General features: G+C 43.2%; 1 protein-coding gene across 4 annotated transcripts; it reads left to right on the forward strand.

Moving 5' to 3' along the window:
• The first annotated feature begins 1,294 nt into the window (after positions 1-1,294).
• Positions 1,295-21,371, forward strand: LOC120926846 (gap junction beta-5 protein-like). Of its 4 annotated transcripts, XM_040337105.1 has the most exons (3): positions 1,295-1,425; positions 3,025-3,195; positions 20,325-21,371. In XM_040337105.1, exons 2-3 carry the CDS (start codon positions 3,089-3,091, stop codon positions 21,121-21,123), a joined length of 906 nt encoding a protein of 301 aa, XP_040193039.1. In that variant the 5' UTR covers positions 1,295-1,425; positions 3,025-3,088; the 3' UTR covers positions 21,124-21,371. The 4 variants fall into 4 exon arrangements, with proteins under 4 accessions (XP_040193039.1, XP_040193041.1, XP_040193040.1 ...); XM_040337107.1 differs by lacking the exon at positions 3,025-3,195 and having other exon boundaries at positions 1,302-1,425; positions 20,328-21,371; XM_040337106.1 differs by lacking the exon at positions 3,025-3,195 and having other exon boundaries at positions 1,303-1,425.
• The last annotated feature ends 2,938 nt before the right edge of the window (positions 21,372-24,309 follow it).

Consider the following 24,309-nt stretch of genomic DNA (forward strand, 5'->3'; position numbering starts at 1 on the left):
TCTACTTCATTTTATTTATCCTGGGCAACATTGGTGATCACCCGGAGGACCGAGTCTATATCATAAAACGCCAGGAGGAATCGGATCTGTGGGAGCCGCACAGTACACATCCAGCCTCAGAAGCAGAGACCCATACATCCAAGGCGTTATTAGCCCACTCCTTTGAAGATTCATTTAGAAGAACACAGAAAGAATATTATCATCACCTTATTGTGTTTTTTTATTCACAAAGTTTTTTTATTCACAAAGTGACTTCTACTATTGGGACTTTTGTGATTTGCTGTCATTACCCGTTTCATTTTGCCAGCTCTTATTAGCTATTTAGCACTTAGCTGTGTTTATATTCACTTCACTGTACGATATTGCAGCATTCATTTTAGCACTAGGCCGTGCTCATTTTGACCTTTTGCACATTTATTGCGCTCATCACCCCATTCACAGTCCCTTTAAACTCTGATATAAACCGAAATCAGGCATTTTGGTGGTGAGCAAATAATATAATTTGGAAACCATGCAAAGTTGGGTGGAGCCTCCCCTGTGACGTCATTGCGTACAGGAAGTAAACCTGAAGTACATGCTGTTTTAGTGGTTAGATGATTTTATTGTTATGCTTGTAATTGTTTTTGTTTTTTTATTAAATAATTTGTGTTTTGTGATCTCTAGACTATGAGGAGCCTATATCTGCATCTTTTGCATGATTCTGAGTATGTGGGTGCATTTACCACTTAACCGAAGAACAACTCAGCCGAACAAGATGGCTTTTGTGGAAAGAGCTGTTATTTGAGGTTGTGGAGCCACAGGCTGAGCGTGTTTAGACTTCTCTGAATAAGGGGGTCATTTTCATCTGGCAACTCATCTATTATTTCTGGTGACAGGTGATACTGGTGATTTGTCCATTTGGAGATCAAGAGTCTCATTCGTGGGATATTGTTAAAGGGCAATTGTGTCATGTTCATCTTTTTACACTTATCAGGAACTACTGTTGCATTTGATATCACTTTATTTGTCATTATGTTATATTGGTTATTTACAGTATTAGTGCAACACTTATTATTTATATTTTGGTGGCTGAAACACAATAAGGCAGGGTAGTGCTTTTTTGGTCCTGGGCAGAAGGGACATGTTCGGGAATCCATGTACTTGTACAAAAAAAGATTACTTTTCTAACTAAGGACAACAGTTTCTTCATTATTTCTTTTCTCCTCCCTTCCTTTTCTTTTAAATTCCAGTGTAACATTTCTTGTTCTTAAGTATATAACTTGAGAAAAGTTGATCCCCTGGTTTACACTCCACCTTCAGGTAATATTCATGACACACCCAGGTATGCTATTTGATTTAGCATTAAGCCAAGAGAAGACATGGATGACAATTCGAGAGTATGAGATCTGAAAGAGAGCAGTAACCGCATCGATTCGTATGTCTCTGGTAAGTAGTTGCTCTTAGAGTAAACAACAGATATTTAGAATTATCTTTTTAAAAATGTGTCTAGTCCCAATAGAATATGGAACTGAAACTGCAATTTATAAATTTGAGAAAGCGCTTCAAATATAGTAAGCATACCATATATACAAGTACTACAGGTAATCTAACTGATATTCAGTATACTATATTTTGTATTAATTTCTTTGTATTTTGTGTATGTTTTGTATTTTCTTCTATATTTATGTCTTTATATAACTGCGTGCAATACTTACGTCTTCAAGTTGAAACGCAGCACACAGTGTTACACATACCTAAAATATTTGCTGAAAATTCTTTGTTTCCTAAATGCCTAAGCTTGTACTTTACTGATCTTTTTTAAATTACCGTATATATACCCACCACCATTGCAAAGATTTGATCTTTTAAAGAGAATGTACAATATTGGGTAAATAGCTTGCTTTTTTGTAATCTTGCTATGCATTTTTTTTTATTTTATTTTTATCCCTTCTGTCATTAATATTCTCCTGCAATACATAAATAAAAAATAATTATTTCCAAGAACTTAATTTTATTGACCAAACATTGCTTACTGGAAAAAATTATTGAGCAGCTTGTTTAAAAATCTATTTATAAAAGTTTTCACACAAGATACACACATCTTACATCCAGGATTCACATTATTTTTCTAAATGAATACAATAATAAAATTGTGTGAATCTTAGATGAAAGCCGTGTAAATCTTTTGATAACATTTTATAAACAAACTCCTCATTATGGCACAAACAACATGGCTTAAAAACACACATACTTAAGTTTAAATGATTTAGTTAATAATTTTAATGAGCCCACTAAAGGATGTAAAATATCTCTTCGGTAAACTAATAAATAACTTGTAAAAAAAACATTTACCGTATTTATCGGGGTAAAGCGCGCACCGCAACCTAGAAGGGAAATTTGAGGAAAAAAGAAAATACTTACAGTTTGAATGCCCCTCATCGGTGTCTTGCCCGGCATCCATCGGCGTCCATCAGCGGCCTCGGTGGTGTCCTCCCTGCTTCTCCCGCGCTGTTTATGAGCCGATCCCCGCTTCCCGTGCTGTGTTTGAATACCGCCGCCGACATATACCGAGTGCAGTACACTCAGGCACACTCGGCCACGCTCGTCTCCTCTCGCATAGGAGGCGGCACAGGGCATGACCGCATGACCGTGAGGGGAGCCGAGCCTGGCCGAGTGTACCCGAGTGTACTACGCTCGGTATATGTCGCGGCAAGGTTCAAACACTTGCGCGGGAAGCGGGTATCGGCGTATATCGTGCACCCACAATTTTCCCCTTATTTTAAGAGGAAAAAAGTGCGCTGTATACGCCGATAAATACGGTACTTTTGCTTTTATAAGGAATTATAAAATCGTATTTGATACATGATGGTAATATTGGCCAAAGCTATTTTAGTTGGATATTAAAGCCTAACTCTAATCTCATGCTGTAAAGCTCTGTGTAAACTGTTGGCGCTATATAAATCCTGTATAATAACTCTGGGTCATTTCAAAATTCTCCTGTGGGGCTAGCACTTTTAATTACCTGATCCTCCACTTCCCTGGCAGAGGGAATTTCCCCATGCTTCGGTGGTAGACTGTGCTACAGTGACTTCATACCCAGTGCAGGACTATGGATACTGCATTGGTTTTTTTACGTCAGGACCTTAGACTGCTGGAGCATGGAGAAGAAGACACTCGTGGGAACTTGTCTAGCAGGGTGGAGATGCAGAGGATCTGGTAAGCAAATCTTAGGCCCCATACACACGGGAGGATTTATCCGCGGATACGGTCCAGCGGACCGTTTCCGCGGATAAATCCTCTCGAGGATTTCAGCAGATTTTAATGCGATGGAGTGTACTCACCATCGCATTGAAATCCGCGCCGAAATCCTCTGGCGATGACGTGTCGCGCCGTCGCCGTGATTATGACGCGGCGACGTGCGCGACGCTGTCATATAAGGAATTCCACGCATGCGTCGAATCATTACGACGCATGCGGGGGATCCCTTCGGACGGATGGATCCGGTGAGTCTATACAGACCAGCGGATCCATCCGTTGGGATGGATTCCAGCAGATGGATTTGTTTGGCATGTCAGCAAATATTCGATCTGCTGGAATCCATCCCAGGGGAGAAATATCCGCGGAAACAGATCCGCTGGAGTGTACACACCATAGGATCTATCCGCTGAAACCCATTTGCTGGCCTAAGATTGTTGTGTCCCTTAGGCCAAAACGGGCAGTTAACCTTTGCACTGGAGGCACAATCCTGCTGAAACAGACAGAGTTTTAACAGAGTTGGGCTTTAACATACAGTAATAGTTGAATGGAACAATTAGAGCGACTGCAGGAATTCAATTTGGCAGATGAATATAAAGTGTGTTGGGGGGATTTATTTTCTAGTATTAATATACAAATAGCAATAACCAGTGCTAAAATGTACTTTTGGTAGGCACAAGAGACAGACAAGATAGTTCCTACCAAATTCTAGGGTAGACTTGCTTTGTCTGTAAATTTAAATTGAGGGGAACAAGTTCCTTTGCACTTGCTGGCAGACATCAAGTCGCAGTGGTAATTGCAATGTGCATTGAGCATGAAGACATCGAAAATGAATACTTAAAGCTGAACTCCAGCCTAACCACTTCTATACCAGGCACTTATACACCTTCCTGCCCAGACCAATTTTTAGCTTTCAGCGCTGTTGCACTTTGAATGACAATTGCGCGGTCATGCTACACTGTACCCAAACAAAATTTTTATCATTTTGTTTCCACAAATAGAGCTTTCTTTTGGTGGTATTTGATCACCTCTGGGATTTTTGTTTTTGTTTCAGTTATAAAACATTGTAAATAAGTAAGTTTTCTCCTTCACTGATGGGCACTGATGGGCACTGATGGTACTGCACTGACGGGCACTGATAAGGCGGCCCTGATGGGCACCGATGAGGTGGCATTGATGGGCACTGATGATGGGCACTAATTTGCGGCACTCATAGGTGGCACGGATGGGCACTGATAGGCAGCACGGATGGGCACGGATAGGCGGCATGGATGGGCACGAATAGGCGACATGGATGGGCACGGATAGTTGGCATGGATGGGCACTGATAGGCGGCATGGATGGGCACTGATAGGTGGCATGGATGGGCACTGATAGGCGGCATGGATAGGCATAGATGGGCACTGATAGGTGGCACAAACGTACTAATAGTATGTGTTGTACTAATGGATGCCAATCAGTGCCAAACAATAATGCCTGGCAATCAGTGATGCCCGTTGTGGGCACTGATTGGCATCCATTGTGGGAACTGACTGGCATCCATTTGTGATTGTCATCCCTGGTGGTCTAGGGTGGCATACCTGTGGTGAGCATCCCTGGTGGTCTAGTGGCATCCCTGGTGGTCCAGTGTGGGCATCCTTGGGGGGGCTGTGCTGATAATCGATCAGCACAAATCCCCCATGTCAGAGGAGCAGCCGATCGGCTCTCCTCTACTCACATCTGACAGATGCGAGTGAGGAAAAGCCGATTACCGGCTTTTCCTGTTTACATCGTGATCAGCCGTGATTGGACACGGCTGATCATGTGGTAAAGAGTCTCCGTCAGAGACTCTTTACCTAGATCGGTGTTGCGGGGTGTCAGACTGACACCCTGCAACAACGATCGCCGCGATGCAGCGGCTCAATATCCTGAGGACGTCATATGATGTCCACTCAGGATATTGAAACCACTTTGCTGCAGTCTTTTTGCATAAGGCGGGCGGCAAGTGGTTACGCAAATATATTGTCTAAATACAAGTACTGTAACATGTGTATACTTCAATCCTAGTGCGTTTTGGGTACATCTTCCAGATCTGTTCAGTTATTCAGTATGAAACTTTTGCGCAGGAGCTTCTAGAAACCAGTCACTGGTGCGCTCTCTTCCTGTTGTGTGGTGACTGATCTTGTGTGCGCCCCCTCTTCCTGTTGTTTTTTTGTGCCAGCCTGTAGTTATGGAACTGTTGGGTCTCATCCACAGTTATGCTAACTGCACAGGCTAGGTGCAGAATGATAATGTCACTTAAAACTTTTACAGATTAATATTTGAGTTTGCAAATGCATTTGGTGCACACAAAGTGGATTTATATTATTTGTGACTATTTAAATAGATATTTAAATTAAATAATACATGTTTTTTTTTTCTTTTGCCTGAAGTTCAGTTTTATTCCAGTGGCCCCTTGGGTGCTGACCCAGCTTGGGGGTACATTCAATTTCACCAGATTTACAAGACAATAGGTAAAATGGATGACTGTTTTGCAGAGGGACACTTTTTTTCCGCAGACATGTTCGGTCGTGTGTACGGCCGACCGGACAAATGTCCGGCGGATCGGACAGGTTTCCAGCGGACAAATGTTTCTTAGCATGCTAAGAAACATGTCCGCTGGAAGCCTGTCCGTCGGACATGTTCTGTCGTCTGTACAGACTCACCGGACATGTCCGCTCGGCCGAAAGCCCTCTCATGCGTCGAAGTGATTCGACGCATGCGTGGAAGCATTGACCTTCCAGGGTTGCGCACGTTGCCGCGTCATCGTCTCGGCCACGTCGCGACACGTCACCGCATTTGTTTTCCGCTGGGATTTTGGTCTGATGGTGTGTACAGCCATCAGACCAAAATCCGGCAGTGGACATGTCTGATGAAAACGGTCCGCAGACCGTTTTCATCGGACAGATCCGCTGGTGTGTATGAGGCCTTAAAGTGTTACCAAACCCACAACAGCAACATCAGTCTGTATATGCAGTAAAGCATGCTTGTTATACTCACTGAGGAACCTAAGGGGGGGTTAATAATAGTTTAGGGTTTAATAATGGGTTAATAATGGGTTTAGTAATAGGTTACCAGCTAATTAATCAGTGGTAAAGTATTATGAATCATACATGTGCAACTTTGTAAAAGGTCCAGACAGAGAGAGTAGAAAGGTGAAATAAGTGACTTCCTGCAGGGTGTAGAGAAATGATTCAGTAAGGAGTGTCCTAAAAAAAAGAAAAATCTACTGTATACTAAATTGTTTTTACATGAAGACATAAAAGCATATTTAATAACATTTTACAAAGACATTTATTTGCACTAGGGTGTGACAACAAATCAAAAGACAGCTTTTAGAAGCTTATTTAAAGCTAATCTGTGAATCATTGCTAGGAGTGTGCAGTTTACACTTCAGCATTATATGCACACTGGACTATTTGACAAGGAGTGCAGCAGAAAGCAACTGTATTTATCTACATTTATCATATTGCTTTGGTCTATATCAGGACTTCATAGTGACAGTAACAAAGTGCTATTAATGACAAATGCTAGTGTTTTATTAGTGATTACATAATAACATTTTAACAGCTGTACTTTTCCTAGATTGTCCGTACATTCATATGATGCATACCTCCCGAACATGTGAGATAAGAAAGAGGGACATACTGTATAATATCATGCAGTATTTAGGACATACCCTGCCACACCCCCAGCAACACAGACTGTGAAGATGAATGCATAAAAATGAAAGGCTAAACCCAAACTCTTTATATAGATAGATAGATAGATAGATAGATAGATAGATAGATAGATAGATAGATAGATAGATAGATAGATAGATAGATAGATAGATAGATAGATAATATTAGATATATGATTACTTTTCCTTAAAGCGGAGTTCCAGCCACAATTTCACTTTTTAAATATAAATACCCCTGTAATACACAAGCTTAATGTATTCTAGTAAAGTTAGTCTGTAAACTAAGGTCCGTTTTGTTAGGTTGTTACATCATTTAGAGACTTTATAAAATAGAAATTGACTGGGGCCATCTTAAGTGTGGGCATCATGAAGCCAGACTGTATGACTTCCTGGATTTCAGCCTTGCAAATCTCGCACATGCTCAGTGCTGCACAAGCAGTGTCAGATCAGGTTTCAGTACCTGTGCTGTCCAAGTCACATGATTCTTTGAGACTGGGGAGTGCACAGACTCCTGGAAAGTTACACCCACTACATTCCCAGGAGTCTGTGCGGTGTAGGTTAGGAAGCATTAAGCACCTAGGTGCAGGAAGTGGGAAGATTAACTATTCTGCCTAGCAACAACACTTTGAAGGCATTTCGTAAAGGATTAATGACATTTTTTTAAAACTACTGATGTAATGTTATATTTATGGGTGGAACTCCACTTTAATTTCCTTTTTTTTTTTTTTTTTTAAACAAATGGATAAATGTCAAGACTGGACAAAAGGTTAAATTTAGTAAAACATTTTTTATAGTTACTTCCCTTTCGGCTCAGTCTATTATAATATAAAGGATAAGCGGGGGCTCTGGTATCCTGTGAGGACGTCATATGACATCCACCCAGGATCAGGCCGCACTCTGGTGTGATCTGTCGCCTGCTGTGTTTATCGGACACCATTTATGAGAGTTCACTGTACCAGCCAGCTGGCATGGCCATATGATCACTGTGGCCAATCACAGCAGATGACATGACATTTGTACACATTAAAAAGGCTTTGATTTATTCCTTTTGAAGTGTACTATTGTGAGGAGCTCTGTTGGTCACAGTGATAACATGGAACAGAAAGGGCCAATCACACTGATTTTGGTTATTTCTGCCAAAGAAATTTCGCAGTACACATTTTGGCCTAAATTTATGAAGAGAGTCATAATGAAAAGTCACAGTAAAGTCATAATGAAAATCGCACATTTTTAAGTTGCACAAGTGTGAATGGACACTGTTTGGAGCAAGAAAATCTCCTGTGTGTAAAATAACTTGCGTTATACAGCCATAGATCTGAATGAAAGTTTAGATCACAAGTGCACTAGGTTTACACAGTGCTGTTTTATAGCCAGTGCTAACACATACTAAAACATTAATGTGTACTGTATGTAAACACTATCAATGAATTTCTTTTTTTTCCCTCCCTTTTGGCCTGTTATATATACTATTATAAGTGTTTTGTTATATCTGGTCGATAAGTGCAAAAAATGTTTGTTGACTTTATCATAAATCTTTTTAGTTTATAACTTCTTTACTTTCTCTGCCTGTGCAAAAGGAGTGGTTATGAGTTACAGAGGGAGATGGAGATATAGGCCCATATTCTCTCTAAAAATCCGCGGGCTGCGCTTAAGGCACTTACACTCCGCTGTCCCAACTTACAGGAGCAAGTGTTGTATTCCCCAAACACTTGCTCCGTAAGTTGGGACAGCGGAGTGTAAATGCCCCAGCGTAGCCTGGCGGATCTCCAAGGGGGCGGCTTGTATTCAAATTAAGCGCGCCCCCGATTCTAATGAACTGCGCATGCGCCGGGCTTCAAAAAGCCCAGTGCGCATGCTCCAGTTCTCGGCGGAAAACGTCAATGACGTAAAGTCGTATTCAAGAACGACTTACGTAAACGACGTACCCGACGAAAAAACACAACGCGGACCCGACGCCATCCGTAACATGGCCTACGTGGGACTTGCGGAAACTTACTCCTCATATAGCAGGAGTAACTTTCCGCTTACGCAAACGCGTAACCCTTTAGGTCTGGGTGTAAACTCCAGTGACGGGTAATTGGTCCAGCGATGAGAAGATCCATCCATTCAGAGCACAGCTCAGCGAATGACACGCCGATGCTGTGACTTTTCTTTTATAGGGGAGGCGGGCCACGCGTCACGTGACCCCGTCCCGCTCTGACGCACACTCTGCTACGTCACTGGGAAAGCCCAGACCCAGACGTAGCAGAGTGTGCGTCAGAGGTGGACGGGGTCACGTGACGCGTGGCTTGCCTCCCCTATAAAAGAAACGTCACAGCATCGGCGTGTCATTAGCTGAGCTTTGCTCTGAATGGAGGGATCTTCTCATCGCTGGACCAATCACCCGTCACTGGAGTTTACACCCGTCGCTGGAGAAATCACCCGTCGCTGGATACAAGACAACGTTGGAGCGATCATCTATTTTCACCGCTGGATTTTTATTTGGTTTAATTCATAAAGTAATTTGTTCTACGGTGTGTGTGTGTGTTTTTTTTCCTGAAAACTATTATTTACACTTCCTTTGTGAAATGGTAGAGGTACAGTGTACCCCATTACCATTTCACACAGGGGGGCCAGGATCTGGGGGTCCCCTTTGTTAAAGGGGTCTTCCAGATTTTGATAAGCCCCCTGCCCGCATACCCCCACAACCACCGGGCAAGGGTTGTGGGGATGAGACCCTTGTCCCCATCAACATGGGGACAAGGTGCTTTGGGGGGCACCCCAAAGCACCCTTCCAATGTTGAGGGCATGTGGCCTGGTGCGGTTTAGGAGAGGGGGGGCCGCACTCTGTCCCCCCCTCTTTTCTGCGGCCGGCCAGGTCAACGTGCTCGGATAAGGGGTCTGGTGTGGATATTAGGGGGAACTCCACGCCATTTTTTTTTATTTGGAGTTCCCCTTAAAATCCACACCAGACATGAAGGGTCTGGTTATGGATATTTAGGGGGAACCACACGTAATTTTTTTTTAAATTGACGGCGGGGTTCCCCTTAATATCCATACCAGACCTAAAGGGTCTGGTTATTGAATTTGGGGGGACCTCCGCGCATTTTTTTTTTTTTACTAAAAGTCCGTGTCCCATTGACTTCAATGGGGTTCGGAGTTCGGCTTGGGGTTCCCGAACCCAAACTTTTTTTTTGAAGTTCTGGTTTGGGTCCGAACATCCAGGTGTCCGCTCAACTCTAATAGAGAGATCTATGTTTTTTGTTATCTATCAGAAACTAAGTAGGCAGCACTGACACTACATGCTTAGGAATTCAGAGCTGTGTTGTCATGTCATAGGGGAGAACAGGCATACACAGTTTTTCTTACTCCTCAACAGCAGCATGTTTAACTGCTTCCTGACCAGCTGCCGCAATTGTACTGCGGCAGGTTGGCTCTCCTGTGCGAATCAGAGTCATTGTATGACGTACACGGTGATATGTGGGAGCCAGAAAGCATGCACGCGTGGCCATTCGCTAATGGGGGAGCCAATCAGCAGGTCCGGTGGTCCGCAGGCCACCCGCGATTGCTCCACAGAGATGCAGAATGCGGATCTGCCACTGTAAAGAAACAGATCCCCGTTCTGTCAGGGGAGTAGAGAAAGATCGTCTGTTCCTAGTGATTAGGAACAGCGATCTCTCTCTACTCTGTCAGTACACTCCACCCACAGTTAGAAAGCACCTCCCTAGGGAACCCCTTGACCAGTGGCTCCTGCCAGTGTTATTTATACAGCAATCAGTGCATTTTTATAGCACTGGTCACTGTATAAATGTCACTGATCACAAAAACGTGTCAAAAATGTCTGATCTGTCCCGCCACAACATCACAGTCCCACTAAAAAACGCAGATCACTGCCATTGCTAGTAAAGAAATAAATAATAAAAATGTCATAAATCTATTGCCTATTTTTAGACGCGATAACTTTTGCGCAAACAAATCAATATAAGCAAATATTTTTTTTTTTACCAAGAATAAGTAGAAGAATACATATTGGCCTAAACTGAGGAAGAAATTATTATTTTTTTGGGGGATATTTATTATAGCAAAAAGTAAAAAATATTATTTTTTTTCAAAGTTGGCAAAAAAAATGTGTTTATACCGCAAATCAAACCGTGACTAAATACCACCTAAATAAAGCTTTATTTGTGGGAAAAAAAGTTTAGTTTGGGTACAGCGTCGCACGACTGTGCACTTGCCAGTTAAAGCGACGCAATGCCGTTTCGCAAAAAATCGCTTGGTCAGGAAGTGGGTAAATCCTTCCAGTCCATGAGTGGTTAACCACTTAAGCCCCGGACCAATATGCAGCCTAAAGACCCAAGGTGTTTTTACAGTTCGGGACTGCGTCGCTTTAACAGACAATTGCGCGGTCGTGCGACGTGGCTCCCAAACAAAATTGGCGTCCTTTTTTCCCCACAAATAGAGCTTTCTTTTGGTGGTATTTGATCACATCTGCGGTTTTTAGTTTTTGCGCTATAAACAAAAATAGAGCGACAATTTTGAAAAAAAAGCAATATTTTTTACTTTTTGCTGTAATAAATATCCCCCAAAAACATATATAAAAACATTTTTTTTCCTCAGTTTAGGCCGATACGTATTCTTCTACCTATTTTTAGTAAAAAAAATCGCAATAAGCGTTTATCGATTGGTTTGCGCAAAATTTATAGTGTTTACAAAATAGGGGATAGTTTTATTGCATTTTTATTTTTTATTTTTTTTTTTACTACTAATGGCGGCGATCAGCAATTTTTTTCGTGACTGCGACATTATGGCGGACACTTCGGACAATTTTGACACATTTTTGGGACCATTGTCATTTTCACAGCAAAAAATGCATTTAAATTGCATTCTTTATTGTGAAAATGACAGTTGCAGTTTGGGAGTTAACCACAGGTGGCGCTGTAGGAGTTAGGGTGCACCTAGTATGTGTTTACAACTGTTTGGGGGTGTGGCTGTAGGAATGACGTCATCGATCGTGTCTTCCCTATAAAGGGAATGACGCGATCGATGCGCCGCCATAGTGAAGGACGGGGAAGCCGTGTTTACACACGGCTCTCCTCGTTCTTCAGCTCCGGGGAGCGATCGCGACGGAGCGGCTATAAACAAATAGCCGCGCCGTGGTCCCGGATCGCTCCCCGAGCGGACCCGACCTCCGCATGTAGCGGGGGGGGTCCCGATCGGACCCCCCACCCGCTAATAGGCGAGGACGTACCTATACGCCCATGTGCCTGTACGTGCCATATTGTGGACGTATATGTACATGGGCTGGTCCTTAAGTGGTTAAAGCGAAAAAACATGGAGAAATTCACATGATTTTTTTTCATGCCTTGACTTATACTTTAAAATAATTCAGTAGTTCCTGTGATTATAAATGTATTCAAAATACATCAAACTGTCACATATCAATGCACATTTGGGTACAACATTCATTCATAATATATAGAAAATTCTTTAGGTTCTTGAATGAAAATTGTATTTGTACATCATATATTTATACAGTATACAGGGCTCAAAATTTCAAGTCCTGAGCTTCTAGCCAGGCCTCAAGGGTTACTCGCCACCAGTTGCCCCGCCCAACCCCTACCCTGCCCTGCCCCTAATCCCGCCCCTAAACACGCCCTAATATATTATCTCATGAAATTACACTTAATTGTTCTATGCAGAATTAAGTTCTAAAAATATAAACAAAAACTTTATCCATACCCAAAAATGCAGCTTGCCCGTGTCTGCCAGTGCAGCCCGTGTCCGCCAGTGCAGCCCGTGTCCGCCAGTGCAGCCCGTGTCCGCCAGTGCAGCCTGTGTCCGCCAATGCAGCCTGTGTCCACCAATGCAGCCTGTGTCCACCAATGCAGCCTGTGTCCGCCAGTGCAGCCCGTGTTCGCCAGTGCAGCCCGGGTCCGCCAGTGCAGCCCATGTCGCCAGTGCAGCCGTGTCTGACAGTGCAGCCCGTGTCTGACAGTGCAGCCCGTGTCCACCAAAGCAGCCTGTGTCCGCCAATGCAGCCTGTGTCCCAGTCCTCAGTGCAGCATGTGTCCCCAGTTCAGCCTGTGTCCCCAGTTCAGCCTGTGTCCCCAGTTCAGCATGTGTCCCCAATTCAGCCTGTGTCCCCAGTTCAGCCTGTGTCCCCAGTTCAGCCTGTGTCCCCAGTTTCAGCCTGTGTCCCCAGTTTCAGCCTGTGTCCCCAGTTCAGCCTGTGTCCCCAGTTTCAGCCTGTGTCCCCAGTTCAGCCTGTGTCCCCAGTTCAGCCTGTGTCCCCAGTTCAGCATGTGTCCCCAATTCAGCCTGTGTCCCCAGTTCAGCCTGTGTCCCCAGTTCAGCCTGTGTCCCCAGTTTCAGCCTGTGTCCCCAGTTTCAGCCTGTGTCCCCAGTTCAGCCTGTGTCCCCAGTTTCAGCCTGTGTCCCCAGTTCAGCCTGTGTCCCCAGTTTCAGCCTGTGTCCCCAGTTCAGCCTGTGTCCCCAGTTTCAGCCTGTTTCCCCAGTTTCAGCCTGTGTCCCCAGTTTAAGCCTGTGTCCCCCCCCCCCCAGTTTCAGCCTGTGTCCCCACGATCATAGGGGATGAGAAGGGAGAGCCGCCACCGCAGGATTGGATGGTGATCTGTCTATCAAAGTGCCCAGACATGGGGGAAGGGCTGTATATGGTGCCGCACGACGGGGAAGCACACAGCTATTGTAATGAAAGCTGTCATGTTCCCCAGGCAGCGGCGTCAGCTCTCCTCTCTCATGCCCTACGATCGCAAAATGCGAGCAGGCGAGTGGATTTTTTGAGGGCTGCAGTGAATATATATATATATATATATATATATATATATATATATATATATATATATATATATATATATATATATATATATATATAGTTACATACTGTAGTTACATATGAATCACTTTAATTTGGAGCACTTAGCACTTTATTCATTATATATATATATATATATTATATATACATATATTGATAATATTGTCACGGTCAATACTTTTTGAGCACATTATTAATATTCTGCTAGCGCTGTTAATTCTTGTTTTTATTTTTCAAGGTTGTAGTACCATTGTAATAGCTGCTGCAGTTTATTTATTGTTTATTCACTATTCCATTTAGTGCGAGTTCTATTTAGTATATACACAATTCACTTGAATGGGCTGCTCCATGCACGATAAACCCATTAAAGAAGTTCCCGTGTCTTATCAGGAGTGGTGTTTCACGTTTTCACAGATATAATGGCAAGTGTGACACATGCTTTGCCGTGTTTCAGAAAACATGTGTCCAGAAACGTGAGATTCTGCCACGTTTTCAAAACAGCCAAGTGTGAATAAGATCCAATAGAAACCCTAACCCTACCACTAATCCTACAATAACCCCAAATGTTTAAATGTTTGTTTATGTAGCACTATCCTCGTAGGAGCTGCTGGTTATATTTTTGGGTCTACACTCTGCCTCTCAACCCCAGAAATTTGGCTCAAACCCTCCCTTGGCACAACTGGACTACACAATAATTGTGGAACCCACTGGCAGTTGGGAACATCAATGATATCAAAACAGTGATAAAAATACAATTGAATGTTATTACCTTATGCTGACCACCTGTTCAAATGGTAATAGATAAGGCTCCATGCAAAATGCAGTTTAACCAAAAAGTGTTTACTTGGTAGAGAGAAGAACAGAACAGAGTTAAACACAACAGTTGACTTCTTACAGGGCCCTGCAAGAGTCAATGATAAGTGTAATAGTGAGAGTCCCTGTCCCTATGGAAAGGGAGCAAAAACGGATACAGAGTCTGCATGTCAGCGGACTGCAGAATTACAAAGCATAGATTTGAAATGGAGAAAGCGGTTTTGGCTAGGTCCCGCGAGCACTGCTATTGTCCCGCGATTTCGCTGCCCCCCCGATTACCGGGATTCGTGGTAAATCCAGTGGTCCCGCGATTCGGAACCCCCCCCGCTCAAAAACATTTATCTTGCCCCCCCCGCCACAACTTTGATCCACGAAATTCCCCCCCCCGCTCAACAACTGTGATCCGCGGACCCCCCCGCTCAACAACTTCGTTTGGGGGGTATGCTCATTTGTCCCTCATTCTGAAGTTGAAAAGTTGGGAGGTATGCTGGAGTACCTCTCCACCAGGCCTCACCCAGCTCTCAGGAACAGCAATACTGTACAAAATGAGTATAAAATGATTACTTTATGCATATGAGTCTATAACCCTTTAGCTCCCCCTAGCGGGCAGTTCTTGGACACGTGTCCTATTATGATAACTTAGTTAGTCAGACTGAGTCTTGTAATCGTTCCTTTCCAGTTAACTGAAGTCTCCGCTAGCATTAGTTGGTGCACGTTAACAATTTTTAATCCAATAGGGATAAAGTAAATGGAAAACGAACATTCAAAGTAAATATGACGTGCTGGCGACAAAGGTGCCAATTCCGTTAATGCACAGTCACTGCCGGATGCAATGTATCCCTGCACGTTTAACCTCCAAACAACAATAACAATAATGGTGAGTCAACAAGATCCACCTTTCTGAGATACAGTGATTATATCGTTGGGCAGGTGCCCTTCTCACCCAATGAGGCCTTGCCTCTCTGGTACGCTCCGTCTGCAGTGTCCCGGTTCTCGGCCTCTCCGCAACTGACAGTCTCTCGTCTTCCGCGCAGACATCACAAAGTGCTGGTGGATAGGTGACAATAGTTGCCCTGGAATGTAGGCTAAACACTGCGTCAAGGATCCCCTCTTGTAAGGCCTGATGGCAGATATGGGTCGCCTCATAAACTTCACCATTTCAGATACTGGGTAAAATCGGGTGATATGGGGTGACGTGATTGAATCCTGGAGAGGAATGGGAGGCGGGACACCTGTCAAAAGTCTGGTGGTCTCATGGGAGGGAGAGTGGGAGCTGAGCAAAAAGGGTGGGGGGGTGGGGGGCTAGGGTGTTAGCGGGGTGTGTAAGTAGGCCATGTTGGCCTTTCACCGGCCCAGTGTTGTGCTGGGGCGGATGCCTTTTTATTTTATGTTGTTGTTTTTTTTTTGTGTTATATAAACTGTCAAAATCAATAAAAAGAATTTTACAAAAAAAAAAGGATCCCCTCTTGAATAGGCGATCCACGCTAGCGACTGTAGGCCCAGGCTTCTGAGGCCTAGGCTTACTTGAAGCAGGCCTCAGCACAGACTTCCTCCTGCTTGCTAGAAGTTGCCGTTCCAAGAGAGCGTATCCACGTCTCTCCTTCCTTTAAGTAGCTTCTCCCTGAAGGCTGTGCATGATGCAATGCACTTTGGGTAGCACAGTTGCACTGTGGGCATTGTAGTTTGTCAAACACCCAAGGCAATGGAGTCTTTATCTCCCTGCACTTCAAGTTCCATAATGCATTATTGTAATGTCATAAAACCAAACAAGTGGTGGCAGTGTAACAATTGACCACCGGAGGGAGCCGAGTTCCTTCTTATTACAAACTGTAGCCTATCAGCCACATTGCAAAGTGACACCTTGCTACATTTATAAGCAAAGTTAATTAATTGCCATGTTAGATCCCTCTCACACGACCTGATCCTCCTGTCCGTTTTTAAGGTGGATCAGATCGGGCCGCCCATTGACTTCAATGGGGAGGCAGGGGTCTGCAAATATATGTGTCCGCTCACACCCACTTGCCATCCGATCTGACAAGATCTACTCAAAACAGACGTATGGCGATACATTTTTTTTTTTACCATCCGTCCAGCGGATGGGATCGGATGAAAACGGGCAGTTCGTTTTCATCCAATCTCCCCATAGAGGAGAGCTGGACTCTTATAGGTCCATCTCTGCACAGTGAGCGGAGATGGACCTGTCATCCACTTGCTCAGCGGGGATCAGCGGATCAATTTCCCCGCTGAGTGAAATGGAGTTCGTCAAAACTTATCTGCCCCGTGTGAAAGGGGCCTTAGCAAGACAGTCATGTTAGTTATGAAAAACACATTATTTTGTTTATCAACAAACCTGTGTATTCACCATGTAAAAAGAAAGTCAAGTTTACACAGTGATGGACTTTGACATACTTTCAATTAAAGGCACATTTTGCCAAAATTTTGGCAAAGGCAAAATCCATAGTTTTGCTGTGAGATCAAGATCAACAAAATTAACTACTCATCCCGGTTTTGATTACAAATGGAATATAAACTGTTTATTTTATATAAAGCCCTGTACACACGATCAGTCCATCCGATGAGAACGGTCCTTCAGACCGTTCTTATCGGTTAACCGATGAAGCTGACTGATGGTCTGATGTGCCTACACACCATAGGTTAAATAACCGATCGGGTCAGAACGCGGTGACGTAAAACACAACGACGTGTTGATAAAAACAAAGTTCAATGCTTCCAAGTATGCGTCGACTTGATTCTGAGCATGAATGGATTTATAACCGATGCTTTTGCATACTAACCGTCGGTTTTGATCTATCGGTTAGGCGTCCATCAGTTTAATTTTAAATCAAGTTCTACATTTTTTAACCGAAGGATAACTGACCAATGAGGCCCACACACGGTCGGTTTGGTCCGATGAAAAGGTCCTTCAGTCCGTTTTCATCAGTTTTGACTGACCGTGTGTACGCGGCCTAATGAAGGTTTACTTAACTTGGTAAATACAATTAAGTGATATTAAGAGCCCATTCACACAGGGGCAACACGACTTCCAGCACGACTTTGGGAGGCAACTTGGACACGACTTGAGTATGAATCATCAGGCAACTTACAAGGCAACTTCAAGTTGCCTCCAGGACAGTACAAGGCAACTTCAAGTCGCCTCCAGGAAAGGAGACTTTCCCGTGGCCAATCAAACAACAATCAGCTCTGTATGAGGGAGGAGGAGGAGGGAGGGGTTTGCCTGAGAAATGTATGTTATCTTCCTGTATTGTTACTTCAGTTAAGACAGTGATCCGACTTCTGAGGCAACTTCCATTGAAATCAATGGGTACAAGTTGCCTACAAGTTGCCTACAAGTCAGATTGAAGTAGTACAGGAACCTTTTCTGAAGTCGTAGCGACTTCAGTAGTGTACTTTAAGACGGCTCCCATTCACTTCCATTCATTTTCTCGCCCGCGCGACTTGGGACTACTTGAAGTCGGATCCCAGGTCACCCCAGTGTGAACCGGCTCTAAAGGGTTTTTTTTTCATTACAAATAAAAAACATGTTATACTTATCTTCTCTGTGCAGTGGTTTTGCACAGAGCAGCCCCAATCCTCCTCTTCTCAGGTCCCACGAAGGTGCTCCGGCTCCTCCCTTCTGCTGAGTGCCCTCACAGCAAGCAGCTTGTCATGGGGCACCCAAGCAGGCTCGTTTCCAAGCTGCTACTCTGTCTGTCATTTCGGACACAGATTACGGTTCAGCTCCACCTCTGCTATCTCCTCATTGGCTCACTGGCTGTGATTGACAGCAGTGGGAGCCAATGGCTCCCACTTCTGTCTCAGCCATAGAGGTGGCAGAGACCCTGGAGAGCTGCTGCTCTTGTGCTCAAGATGGGGCTCAAGTAAGTATTAGTGGGGCTGCTGCACACAGAATGTTTTTTACCTTCATGCATAGAATGCATGAAGGTAAAACCTCCTCAGCCTGTTTTTATTTCAGGTATCCAATCATGATCAGCCAAATGTAATTTTGTATTTACTTTGCTCATGATTGCCCATATAGCAAGGATGACTTGCCACAAATTTGTGGTGGTGTTTAACCACTTAAGCCCCTGACCTTTAGGCAGCTAAATGCCCAGGCCAGGTTTTGCGATTCAGCACTGCGTCGCTTTAACAGGCAATTGCGCGGTCGTGCGACGTGGCTCCCAAACAAAATTGGCGTCCTTTTTTCCCCACAAATAGAGATTTCTTTTGGTGGTATTTGATCACCTCTGCGGTTTTTATTTTTTACTTTTTTACTTTTTGCTATAATAAATATCCCCCAAAAACATATATAAAAATGTTTTTGTTCCTCAGTTTAGGCCGATACGTATTCTTCTACCGATTTTTGGAAAAAAAAAATCGCAATAGGCGTTTATCGATTGGTTTGCGCAAAATTTATAGCGTTTACAAAATAGGGGATAGTTTTATTGCATTTTTATAAAAAAATAATTTTTTACTACTAATGGCGGCGATCAGCGATTTTATTCGTGACTGCGACATTATGGCGGACACTTCGGACAATTTTGACACATTTTTGGGACCATTGTCATTTTCACAGCAAAAAATGCATTTAAATTGCATTTTTTATTGTGAAAATGACAGTTGCAGTTTGGGAGTTAACCACAGGGGGCGCTGTAGGAGTTAGGGTTCACCTAGTGTGTGTTTATAACTGTAGGGGGGTGTGGCTGTAGGACTGATGTCATCGATCGAGTCTCCCTACATAAGGGATCACTCGATCGATGCAGCGCCATAGTGAAGCACGGGGAAGCCGTGTTTACATACGGCTCTCCCCGTTCTTCAGCTCCGGGGAGCGATCGCGACGGAGCGGCTATAAACGAATAGCCGCGCCGTTGTCCCGGATCGCTCCCCGCGGGAATCCGACCGCCGCATGTAGCGGGGGGGTCCTGATCGGACCCCCCACCCGCTAGAAGGCAAGGACGTACATGTACGCCCATTTGCCTGTACGTGCCATTCTGTGGACGTACATTTACATGCGGCGGTCGGGAAGTGGTTAATTGTAATTCTGTTAACTTGCTCAAAAATTTCACTGGAAATTTGTACACTTGCAGAGCACTTGAAGCACAGGTTCAAGTTGACACTTTTCCATTTTGTAGTAAGTATCTAGCAAGAGCAAAGTTGCAGTGGTGAGTCTACAGCAAGAGTTCTGAAAGTCTACGGCATGAAAATTCAGCGACAGTGACCCCTGTGGTGGGATGACTATCGTACAACATAACTGAATCAGAACTTGCAGAAGACTTGCAGAATGTTTGCATAGAAAGTTGATCTGGAGTCATGCAATGCGGACGTACTGCAATTGTGCAACAAACTTATGAATCCTGGCAAGTCTAGAAATAGCTTAGCAAGGCATTTGCAAACTTGCAGCACAATTGCTTGCAATCTGGATGAGTATTTATCAGTATTGATCAGCCTCTACTACTTTAGTAAATCACCCCATTGACTCTGAAGAATTACAGAGTGAGCTAGAATCAACAATAACCATCAGTCAGATGGCATAATAAATAATATGAGTATATAAATATTACAACATGCAAGTACCATTTATTTACAAAAGCTTAGCTTTCATAAGCAAATATGGTTTCATAGTTTGTGATTTAGAATAACATTCAGTATTTATATTTAAGATTTAGTTTAAAAATCCAGAAAGCAGGAAAGTAAAAAAAAAAATGTTTTTAAGCATAAATTGTTTGAACTGTTGAAATAAACCACATTGTATATATATTTTTTTATTAGCAGATTCTTCAGAGTAACCCGAAGAGCAGCAATGAACTGGGGTGTGTATGAAGCTCTGCTGACAGGTGTCAATAAATACTCCACTGAATTTGGTCGGGTTTGGCTCTCCATCGTTTTTATATTTCGCATCTTGGTATATGGAGTAACTGCGGTCCGTGTTTGGGGAGATGACCAAAAAGACTTTGACTGCAACACTCGACAGCCAGGTTGTTCCAATGTCTGCTATGACAACTACTTTCCCGTGTCCCACATTCGGCTGTGGGCTTTACAGCTCATCCTAGTCACTTGCCCTTCTCTTCTTGTTGTGATGCATGTTACCTATCGGGAAAATCGAGAGAGAAAACACATGGAAAGATTGGGAGAAAAATGTGAGAAGCTCTACAAAGACATAAGCAAAAAGAGAGGTGGCCTATGGTGGACCTATCTTTTGAGTCTTCTAGTGAAAGCTGCTGTCGACGTAACTTTCATTTATATTTTTCATCGACTCTATACAAATTTCTTTCTTCCTCGGCTAGTGAAATGCACGCTTAGTCCATGTCCCAACACAGTAGACTGTTTCATCTCCAGACCATCTGAAAAGAACATCTTTACTCTCTTCATGATCATTACATCTGCTTTGTGCGTCCTTCTGAACCTTGTGGAAGCATCCTATCTTATAGGGAAAAAATGTAGAGAGACTATGCAAGCCAGAAAGCACAAAGCTTTGGGAGAGACATGCTCTGATCATTGTGTCAATGTTTCTAAGCAACAATGCACAGACAAAAATTGTAAGACACAAGTCACAAGTATTGATTCTTAAGTATGCCACGGCAGTAAAGACAAACAGTGTACATGGACATTATCAACCAACAGTTGCTTCATTTTATGGATTTAATTCAGATACTGTTAGTATACAGAATATCTAGAAACTTATTTTGCAACATTTGTATTGTATATAGCTTAGCATATTTATTAAATTCCCCCAAAATGTTATGTTAAGTTTGTAATGAGATTTTTTTACATTCATGTTTATATTAAACAGCTTATTAAAGTATTTTAAGGAGAAAAGACTTGCATAATTATAACAGCTTTATAAAGAAGCTTTAGACCATAATTGGATGTTGTTTAATAAGATAAAGCCCTGTGCATCACTACTTTCTCATGGGAATAATTAGGGATGGGCTGAACGTACTGCGGTTCAGTTCACGGGATATTCATCAAACATATCAAAAGTTTGGGTGGCAAATCTGTAAAATCATATATCCTAATTTTAGAGGCAAGGAACTGGCAAAAAAAGTCATGGGGAACTGGGTATTGTCCTGAGGGACATTTAACAAAGGCAAAAAAACTATTTTAAAAAATATTGTTTCCTGGAGCAGGGATTTTAATATTGCTTAAAGTGAAACAATAAAAAACACAATGGGCTAGATTCATATAGCCCGCCGTAAGTTTGTGCGGGTGTAGCGTATCTCAGATACGCTACGCTGCCGTAACTTAGTGAGGCTGGGGCTGGATTCACAAAGAACCTGCGCCCTAAGTTACGGCGGCGTAGCGTACATCTGCCGGCGTAAGCGCACCGAATTCAAATTGTCAAGAGGTGGGCGTGTTTGATGTAAATCAAACATGACCCCACGTAAATGACGTCTCTAACGAACGGCGCATGCGCCGTCCGTGAACATATCCCAGTGCGCATGCTCCTAATCACGTCGCAAATAGTCAATGCTTTCGACGTGAACGTAATTTACGCAAAGCCATATTCGCGAACGACTTACGCAAACGACGTAAAATTTTCAAAATTCAACGCGGGAACGACGTCCATACTTAACATTGGCTATGCCTCATATAGCAGGAGTAACGTTACGCCGGAAAAAGCCTTACGCAAATCAGTCGGGCGCACGTACGTTTCTGAATCGGCATATCCAGCTCATTTGCATATTCTACGCTGAAATCGACGGAAGCGACACCTAGCGGCCAGCGTAAATATGCACCCTAAGATACGACGGCGTAGGAGACTTACGCCGCTCGTATCTTAGCCTAATTTAATCGTATCTGGTTTCCAGAATACGCTTAGATTTACAACGGCGTAGATTCAGAGTTACGACGGCGTATCTACTGTGAATCTAGCCCAATTTGTTTTAAAATCTGCTTGGGGGATTCCTTACAGCTGTAGTAAATCGGGCTGTTTAAAAAAAAAACACACACCTGTAAGGCAATTGCATAATGTGCTAGTATGCATCACATCGAAATACTTACTTTGAAACCAAGCCTTCCAGTGGCACGCTATCACCGCTGAGTGGACTGACATCTTTCCCTAATCTTTCTTCTGGGCTTGCATGCTCCAGCTATGTGATTGGCTGGAGCCGTGATGACGTCACTTCCGCTCATGCGTGTGGGAGCCCTCGGTTCCGGCATGAAGCTCTCAAGGTCCAGCAAGGTATGCCGGACCTTCAGAGTGCATGCGCAGGTGACGTAACTGACTGCATCCAGGGTGAATATCTCCTATAAGGTGCACATTCATTTTACCTACTGTACATGTAGGCTTACCATTGGGTAAAAATCAACAAGTGGGCTTTACTACCCCTTTAAACCTTAGTATATGTAATATATATACATGTAAATCACACTCTTTTATAAATAATGTGATCCACTAAAAAAAAGCCTTGCAAGCTACCAACAGTGTTTAAAACAGTCCAAAACACTTTCTGTATTATTCTGTTTTCCACCTTGTGCAAATTGCATACACCAGGAATGGAGCTAATCATTCATATTCCATATAAAGAAAAATCAAGAGAAGACAAAAGTATCCCATAGTGAAAAACTTTTATTAAAATAACATGTAAAAAAAATAATAAATAAAGAGCAATAACTGTCCAATAGATATTGTAGTAGCGCTTTTTGTTCAGATTGAAATGAACAAACTTCTTTATGTGTAAAGCCCCATACACACGGCCACACTTTTTGCCAACCAACTTCAAAATCTGCAAGTTTTCTAATTTGTCTGACCGTGTGTACGCTCCATCAGACCAACTTTTTCGGGTTTCATCCAACAAAAAGTTGGGTCTGCAAACGGACCAACTTTTCGGCAACAAAAGTCCGATGGTGCCTTATCTGACCGTGTGTACAGCAAGCCAACCAACTTTTGTACAAAGTACAAATACGCATGCTCAGAACCAATGTTAAAATCAACCAACAATAGCAGAAGTTAACCAAAGGGTGGCGTTAAAGAGTAGAAAAGAGCAGAAAAACCACGTGATGTTGGGTAATTTTTAGAAAAGTTTGCAGAAAAGTCTGAGCGTGTGTATGCTATGGGTGTGACCGGACAAATCAATTAGGAAAAAAATCCAAGGGAAAGTTTGTTGGATGTGTGACCGTGTGTACGAGCCTTTAGTCCTCATAAAAGAAATCAACAGAGAATGAGATGAAAGTGAGAGGTGCTAAAAAGTGCAGTTCGTTAGGAAAAGCAATGCAAGGATCTTCTTCACAATCCACCATTCACCCTTACAACACCTCGTGAGCACAGGAAGCCCCTCTCGGGGATGCACTTACCCCAAGGATAAGCGTCTATTGCCTTGAAATCACAAAGACCTTCCTTCTCCCCTTTGAACCACCTTACACCGTCATAAAGGGCACATATAAAAAAGATCCGGTGGGCTCATGCAAACGACATCAAAATAAACACCATAGCGTAATATTGTTTAAATCTTTAATGTCCTGCATGCGTCCCCCTTTCAATATATACGTACTTTGTACACTATTCAATACAGCAAAATTAAAGTGCGTGTGCTTTGGTGCTCATCACTTAAGAGACATAGATACCGTTTTGGGCAGCCGTCTGTGCGATGACAACAAGATCCGAATGGCACTTCCGGGTATCGCTCTGTGGAGTGAAAAACATCACTTCCTGGTGTCGCTTAGAGACCACGATCCTGGCGCGTTTCGTCACTTACGGACTTCGGCAGACGAAGTCTGGAAGTGACAAAATGCGTCAGTATCGTGGTCTAACAGG

This window comes from Rana temporaria, chromosome 2 (genome assembly GCF_905171775.1).
Source record: "Rana temporaria chromosome 2, aRanTem1.1, whole genome shotgun sequence".
In the NCBI taxonomy this organism is placed as follows: Eukaryota; Metazoa; Chordata; class Amphibia; order Anura; family Ranidae; genus Rana; species Rana temporaria.